At 28.9% G+C, this 8,394-nt stretch overlaps 3 protein-coding genes across 3 annotated transcripts in view; all 3 read right to left on the bottom strand.

The window, feature by feature from the left end:
• The window catches only part of LOC108749631, a 6,920-nt gene extending 5,133 nt beyond the window's left edge, over positions 1–1,787 (bottom strand). Inside the window, exons 1-3 of the mRNA XM_018488447.1 lie at positions 982–1,787; positions 531–630; positions 209–319 (exon numbers count right to left, since the gene is read on the bottom strand). Of these exons, the coding sequence (XP_018343949.1) occupies positions 209–319; positions 531–630; positions 982–1,787 (1,017 nt within the window). The remainder of the gene's footprint in view (positions 1–208; positions 320–530; positions 631–981) is intronic.
• A 415-nt stretch (positions 1,788–2,202) lies between these two features.
• LOC108749630 (odorant receptor 82a-like) lies at positions 2,203–5,061 on the bottom strand. Its single transcript, XM_018488446.1, has 5 exons — positions 4,274–5,061; positions 3,128–3,227; positions 2,900–3,010; positions 2,468–2,623; positions 2,203–2,262 (listed from the first exon to the last, which is right to left on the bottom strand). Exons 1-5 carry the CDS (start codon positions 5,059–5,061, stop codon positions 2,203–2,205), a joined length of 1,215 nt encoding a protein of 404 aa, XP_018343948.1.
• Positions 5,062–6,125: 1,064 nt separating this feature from the next.
• LOC108749629 (odorant receptor 82a-like) overlaps positions 6,126–8,394 on the bottom strand; it is a 3,245-nt gene continuing 976 nt past the window's right edge. Inside the window, exons 2-5 of the mRNA XM_018488444.1 lie at positions 8,121–8,220; positions 7,199–7,312; positions 6,248–6,403; positions 6,126–6,182 (exon numbers count right to left, since the gene is read on the bottom strand). Coding sequence (XP_018343946.1) covers positions 6,126–6,182; positions 6,248–6,403; positions 7,199–7,312; positions 8,121–8,220 — 427 coding nt within the window. The remainder of the gene's footprint in view (positions 6,183–6,247; positions 6,404–7,198; positions 7,313–8,120; positions 8,221–8,394) is intronic.

The raw sequence follows: 8,394 nt of genomic DNA, 5'->3' as shown, positions 1-8,394 counted from the left end.
AAAATATAAATATTTTTTAATTTATTATAAATTTAAATACCTTTCTGCAGAAAGTATAAAAAACAGCTATTATATAAATATAATTATTTTGTTTCTATATTTTATATATTTAATACTCTATTCGGATTTGAATAGATTTCGTATTTCTAAAAAAATTATTTTAATCTTGAAAGGTATTAAAGTGAAAGGTATTGAAGCTTTGTATTACTTGCTGTGTCAAAATCTCGCCGATATAGCAAAAAATAAATATATTAAACCCCATTGAAGTATATAAAGTAATATATGACAATATTTTTGCTGCATCGAAAGCACCCCAATTCTGAAAAATTAATTTTACAAGTTTATCATAAATAATAAAATTTACAACTCTATTATTATTACTATACAAAAATTTAACAATTCTATTATTATTACTATATATCACACACACATACATTATACTATTAATAATTGCATTTGATTCTTTATAATTAAAGAAATGTATGAAAATAGCGTGTATATTTTTAATAATATATTTCTTTTAATCATACCATAATCGAATAATATCCAAATAAACACATATTTAGCGTGCAGCCCATCAATATTGCAAGACAAACTTTATGCATAATACTTTCCACACGTGCTATAAAACTGTAATACATTTGTATAATTGCGGAATGTTTAAGTGAAAACTCTTCATTAACAAAATTTTCTTGCAAAAATTTGTCGAACATATATTTACATACATCGTATTAATGATAATATTTATTTTATTTATTATGAAATGTTTGTAGAGAAAAAATCAATATCTATTTTAAAATTGTGTTATATTGGGTCGTCCAGAAAGTTCGTGCGTATTTTCCGCACGGACCTTTCCGGATAACCCAAGGTTGTCCGGAAAGTCCGTGCGGAAAATACACACGGACTTTCCGGACGATCCAATATTTGTTAAAGCAAAGTATCATACATCCAAGAAATATAGTTCCTTAAGAAAAATAGTACCTTAATGCTCTCAAATGATGCTCCACAATAGCAGCCAATTTTTGTTCGACTGATTGATTTCCCTTCTCTTCGTATTCAATTACCAGTTTGTTCAACCACGCATACAATACGTTGAGTTGGCCGCAGGCATGCATCGCGAAAACTCCGGCGAGACTGCAAACACTCACTATTGCGGAACTTACTACAAATGCCGACACGAATTGTATAATCAGCATGATTTCGTTTATAGGGCTGAATCTCGTATCGAGAATCTTACTGTATGTTGGACATGTCATTGGGCGCGTTTTAAAAGTCTCGTTGCCGATCATGATGGTCGTAGTTTTTATTGCTTTTGCGGTGCCGAAGAGCAGCTGACCGCCCTGCGTGATCGCCGCACTAATTCCGGCGAGAAAACGTCCGAACTTAGCGTATTGCAGCATCGTTTTACGATCTCCGATTGTTTGTATAAACTGCCAATCTATCTCCATGTGCTGTATGCAATTGTGAATGTCGTGGCTGCGCTTGAGCAATGTCCAATAGCTTATCGAACCCATAATCCTATAAAACAATGGCCCAAAGACGCCTATCTTTGCCATGATAGTCTGATCCTCCAATATTATGTACAGTATACATGGCACCGTAACGATTGCTATTGTAAGTGAACAAAAGATGATCAGTACTATCGCGACAATTTTCTCTAATGTACTCGACGTGCTTGTTATGGGCCAAGCACCTATCGGTTTTAGGCACCATCGGTTAATTTGCAGACTATAATTGTTAATGTACTTGAAATCAACGTTTTTCAAGTCACGTTTCCAATTCGTCATGCTCGCTTCGTGAACTAGCTTGGCGCACTGCCAGGGTGGACAATGGTTCTAGCAAGGATTCTATTTGAATAAGCGCGTGCGCCAACTTCTAAAGTTTGATGAACGCTTACATTGGTACTTTTTTATTGAGAGTATCGCGTGCGTTTCAAATCGATTTTTTTCCTAACAGGTGTTTTGTCTTGTCAGTTTCGCAAAAGGTCGCATTTGAATAGGAATATGAAAGTACTTTTATGGCTATGCATATAAGTTTTGTAAGGTATTGAGTTTTTACTTCTTTAGTTTCAGGAGAATCTTTAAGGATATCATTTTTGCCTTTAAGAACCGTAGAATCACAGAAAACCCTGTTATATCATAATTATTAGTTTATTTTACATTTCTATCTAGAAAATAATTTATGTGTGTGTCTTATAACTTGTTATTTTTCTACAGTCATTGTTCTCAAAAAATTTAAATATGCCGTGGAAGTTTTTATTATCTGTAATAACAGGATTTCTCATTTTTGTTAATAATAAATGTACAACTGTTGATTATATTGTTAATATTTGCTTTGATACGGCATATGTAAAAATAAATAGTCAAATCATTACGTAGAATAATTATAACAATACATGCATAACAAGAAAATAAATTACATAAAAATTTTAATGTTATTAATAAATGTTCTATAATATATTACTTACATCGCCAAATGTTGCTATGGATAACCGAAATATTTTTCCTGCTGTTATTTTAATGACATAACTCGATTGCATGAGTATCAAAGTGAGTTTAAGTGCTGTTTTGTGATGCAGTTTATACCAATTGGTCATATATGCTATTTCCCCGATATTTTTGCACTATAATAAATAAATAAATAAATAAAAGTATTCGCAAAATTTTTGAAGTGTCCAAATATCTAGCAATGATGATAAAGAGATATTAAAGAATAATTTAGATATGTGTGAACACAATTAGATTATTTTTTTCATAAATATGATAATAAAATGTAAATAATCAAATATTAAAGATTTTTATATTTATATAATTAGATAACATTATATTATATTTTGTATACAATTAAAATGAGGAAAGTTTCAAATGTCTAAGAAATCTTTTTGATTTTGAGATATTACCTGTTCCGTGAGAACTTCACCGATGTAACAAAATATAAATATATTGAATGTATATGATATATATACACTCATATATGAAAATACTTTTACTGCATCGAAATTAGCCCAGTTCTGTAAAATCAATTGATCGTTTTATTTACTGTAGAAAAATAAGATTAATCTGTTTTTACAGCATCTCAATTACATCATTTGTAATATGCAAAGAAATTTAATTTGTTTTTAGCGTACCATAACAGAGTAATATCCAAGTAAACACATGCTCAGCGTGCATCCCATTAATTCTCCTAAACAGGCTTTATGCATAATATTCTCTATTTGTACAACGAAGCTGAAACATATCTATGTAGTTAAAATATATTCAAGTTGGATATTTTCTTTCGTAAAATCCACTTTAAATCAGTATTCAATAACTTTTGGATCTTTTTTCTTCAATTACATTGTTTATAAACAAATTGTAATTTATGAAAATTGTTTATAACAAATATTTTTTACAACTTTACATAAGCTTAAGTTACATAATTTTTTCCTCGAATTTTGACTTTTAAAATGAAAAATAAATACAATTATGTTAACTTTTAAAGTTAAAAAAAATACATTAATTTAAAGTACACTGGATCTGAAAATCTAGTTAAGGAAATTTCGGAATAAATATTTTCGATTAAAGTTAACACTTAATGAAAAGAAATTTATACCATAAATTGTAATCAATATTTAAGCTCTAAGTGATCTAACAAAGAAACACAATCAAGTGTACTCCTTCCGATTTTAAGTTTTGTTATCTTCTTTGTTGTTTATGTTAAAATACAAAAATAAAAGATGCGTATTTTTTAATAAATTCATTTTCGCACGTTAAAGGAATAGAACTTTATCTTAAAAAAAATTTTTTTTTTCTTTCTGAATGAATATTAAGCAGTTCAAAATATAAACAAATTTTAAATAAAAGTTGAATGATTTTAAGAGTACTTCATATTTTTAATAACTATTTTTTAATTTTTTTAATAAATAAAGTTTTTTATAAAGAATTTTTTATCATTATTATAAGGTACATCATTATTAGAAAATCTTATTTTTGTCTCTATATTTTAATATAATCAAAGCTTATTAAAACTGAACGACACTTGATTCACGGAGAGAATTTTTTCTTAGAGTTTATCCTGAAAATATGATAGTCATAGGACAACATTATATTTCAAAGAATTTTATGTAAATCTATCTCATTCACTAATAAAATTACAATAAAATATAAAATAAATTTTTACTGCAGTGCATAATGAAAATCTTTAAAATATTATATTGTACTATAACTATTATATTTTTAAGGTAAATTTTAAGAGAAAATTCTTTCCGTGTTATGTTCCCTTTTAAACAAAATACCTGAGAACTCTCCAGTGATGTTCCACAATAACAGCAAGTTTTTTTTCTGCTGAATGATATGTCTTCTCCTCAGCAAGTTCTTTTAGCCATGTATGCAATACGTTCAGTTGACCGCAGGCGTGCATCGCGAAAACGGCGGCAAGACTGCATATAGCTACTGTAGAGGAGCTCACTATAAGTGTCGACAACAATTGCGTACTCAGCAGGATCTCGTTCGTAGGGCTGAATCTCGCGTCAACGATTTTGCTGTACGGTGGACATGTCATCGGATACATCTTAAAGGTTTCATTACCGACAATAATGGTCGTAGTTTTCACTGCTTTGACCGCGGTGAAAAAGATCGCACTACTGTGCATAAATATTGCGCAAAATTTGGCTATGAAACGGCCAATTTTGGCATATCGCAACATAACTTCGCGGTCGTCCATTTTATGAATGAGTTTCCAGTCCGTCTCCATATGCAGTATGCAATGTTGAATATCTTTGTTATGCGTAAGTAATTGCCAATAATTTATAGATCCCATGATTCTGTGCATCAATGGAACAATAGCATTTATTCTAATACCAAATTTTTCTTTTTCAAAGCATATGTATAATGTGCATGGTATCATAATGACTGCCACCACGGTTGAAAAAATGAAGATTTGCATTGACACCACAATTTGTTTGATTTTGCTCGCGCTTCTTTGCGGCCAGGCACCAAGCGATATAAGAAACCATCGATTAAATTGTATACTGTAGTCATTGACATTTTCGAAATTTATTAGGATGTGTTTCAGATCGCTCATGATCGTTTCACAAAAGCGACCTATGTATTACTGCAATAATCGTATAGAACCGTATCTAGAGACTTATCCGAAAATACGCTTGCGCCAACGTTTAGGAAAATCAGCGCTGTAAAACACGTCGGTAGCGTTGAGAAGAGCGCACGCGTGTCCAATCGATAATCATTCCTCACACGAAGCATATTTGTCAGTTTGACAGAAGACTGCGTTCTGTAAGGAATATGAAGATACTTTTCCGAAAGTGACAACGAATTTTTATTTTTCGTCATCTTATATCGCTTGAAATTTACTAGGTAAAGTAATTAAAACATGATATATTAATACTTCAAAAAAATTTTAGGCATAATGCTCAATATAAATGAATGAAAGGCATTTAAAATGGAAACTCTCATATATATGTATATTATAACATATAATAAGAAAGCATTAAAGAAGTATATATAGATATAGTCTCTGCAAAAAGCCAAGAAGACTAGAAATGAAAATTGATATTTTCCGCATAAAAATAAATAAATAAATATGTACATGTGTGTGTGTGTGTGTGTGTGTGTGTGAGTGTGTGTGTACACACATATACACACACATGAAACAGTTCAGTAAGACTAACATTTATATTCAATAATACAATTTTACATTTTGAATAAAATCTCGTTTTATGTTATTAATTTTTCTACAAACGTATCTATTTCTTATTGAAATAGTTTATGATCCAGTTTCTAAATCACTGTTATTTGTTTTATATTACTTTCAAATGTAATATATAATAGAAAAATCTGTCATTCTTTTCATAATTTTTTCATTTTATCAAAAAATTTATATAATCCTTCATTCTATTTCATTTTCCTTTATTTTGTTTAGAGTTAAAAAATAAAAATAATTATTTAAAGAAATATTAATTTTTTAATAATAATTTTTATATCTTGTTTTTAGGATTTAAAAGTGATATAGATAATAGATGTCTTGTATTTTATTAGTAATACATATAATTATTCAAATATAATATGAAATTATAATGGTAACTAGAAAATTTTCTAACGCTTTGTACAAAATGGTATAAATCTCATTATTTAAGAACCTGTCATGGTTCGGAGCATGTTTGGATATATCATGGAGGTTCTCATTACCTAAAACATTTTGGAAATGTATTTGACTGCAAAAACATAATATACTTACATTAACGTGCACTCACATCACCAAAAGTTGCGATGGAAAGATGAAATAGTTTCCCTGCAGTTAATTTGATTACACTACTCGATCGGGAGATAATTAAGACTAGACCTCGAGCCGTTTTATGCGGCAAACAATACCAATTAGTCATGTAAGCTATTTCTCCTACTTGTTTACACTATTAAATCATTTTATAATGTAGGAAAGTTGTGATAATATATTTAGCACTTTTTTATTTATAAAACTCGGAAAATATATACATATATACATATATACAATATATTGTATATATCTATACAGGATGAGTAAAAATTTCCGATGAAATATCTCGAAAATTAAGCATTTCCGAAAGAAATGTTTCCTACAAAAGTTGTACGGTTTTAAATGATCTATACACTGATTTTATCAGTTTGACTTTAGGTGGCGTCGCCAAGGTTAGGTCAAAGTCACATTAATTTTTTTAAAAAGAACACCCTATTTCTGATTTCAGAATCTAATAACCGATGTTGAGAGTTTTCCAAAACTCTCTGTAATGAAATTAGTTTTTATTGAGTACTTTTCCAGTTACAAGGCTCGAAAGTTACAGTACAGGTGTCCGACCAACAGCTAAAACCTCTTGAATGTTGTTCAGGAGGTATCATGTCTTGGATAACATTTGTAAAGATCAAGGCCATTGGAGATTATTCCTCTTATTTTCATTTTTGCATTAAAAATTCATTTTTACATAAAAATGAAAATAAGTATGCATAATCGATCGGACTTTGCGTAATGCTAATGCAGGCTATACTATAACTTTCAAGCCTTATAAATCGAAAAATACTTTATGAAAAATTATTTTATTATAGTGTTTTGAAAAGCTCTTAGAATCAGCTATTATAGTAGATTATGGAATACCGGTCCGGGACTTCTTACTCGCCCTATATATTTGTATATTATATCATAAAATTTTTATTTTATAATTTATATTTTTTACCTGTTCTGTTACCGTTTCGCCAATATAACAGAATATAAAAATGTTGAAAGTCATGGATATATATATAATCATCATACAAGCTATTGTCATTTTTGTTTCTATTGTATTCCATCCCTGAAAGTTTATCATAATGTATTATGACAATTTATGATGCAATTTATATATAATTATTGTTAAAAGTATTATTATATGTTAAATATTTCTAAGAAATAATATAAGAACGCTATGCCACAGTACATCCAGTACGACAATAAACGAAGATCGTGGGCCAAAATCTGACAGTACATGGACAAAAAAATCACGTGTGACAGCGTTATTTGTTGTTCACATCAAGTCATAGCTACGGTCTGATTAATATTTACAACATGATCGTGAGTATCATTTTTTTGTTCAACATTTAATAAAAAATAAGAATGAAATAATTCTAATACTAATGACAATAATCTTATTTTATAAAAATAATCAAGTCAAATTAATACATGATATTATCTTTCTAATCATGATCTTTCTATTCATGATTGCGTTTCAAGACTGAAAAATGTTGACTCGCAAAGAATGTTTACAGAATTGGATTTATATATAAATTTACATTGAAATATTTACGTATTAAAATTTGCTTTGACTGAAAACAGGATTTTCTCTTACTTGATTAGACTTATTTTCATCAATCTAATCTCAAATTACAATTATTAATACTTACCTTCTGAAAACGCTTCTTTATACCAAAAATATGACGATAAGTCATGTGATTCTCAAATTATAACATCGTGCTTGCTGTCGCTTGGTTGTATTGTGGCAATTTTTTCTCTGCGATAGTTATTTCTTGTATGTGCATTTTTCATTTTGCAATTTATTTAAGTATGAAAAGTCATACATCATAAATGTGTCTTAATTACACATTTACTTTAATTGTTTAGCGTACCGTAATGATATAATATCCGAGCATACATAAATTAAACGTACATCCTAGCAATTCTACAAAACATATCTGATTTAAAAGTGCTTCCATTTGTGCCACAAAGCTGTAAACAACGTAAATTACAATCATATTTTACATATATAAACTTTTTTTGGAACTAAATTATAATATATTAAGAGAAAGAAAAAGAGAATCAGATGAGACATACTTTTGGATTAGCTTAAAGATCAAAGGCATCAAAATATAAAAGATTTTATTTTTTATATATATATCAAGA

The sequence above is a fragment of the Trachymyrmex septentrionalis genome, unplaced genomic scaffold (genome assembly GCF_001594115.1).
Source record: "Trachymyrmex septentrionalis isolate Tsep2-gDNA-1 unplaced genomic scaffold, Tsep1.0 scaffold31, whole genome shotgun sequence".
In the NCBI taxonomy this organism is placed as follows: Eukaryota; Metazoa; Arthropoda; class Insecta; order Hymenoptera; family Formicidae; genus Trachymyrmex; species Trachymyrmex septentrionalis.
Note: the sequence above shows the minus strand (reverse complement) of the source record. Positions and strands in the feature narration are given on the sequence as shown.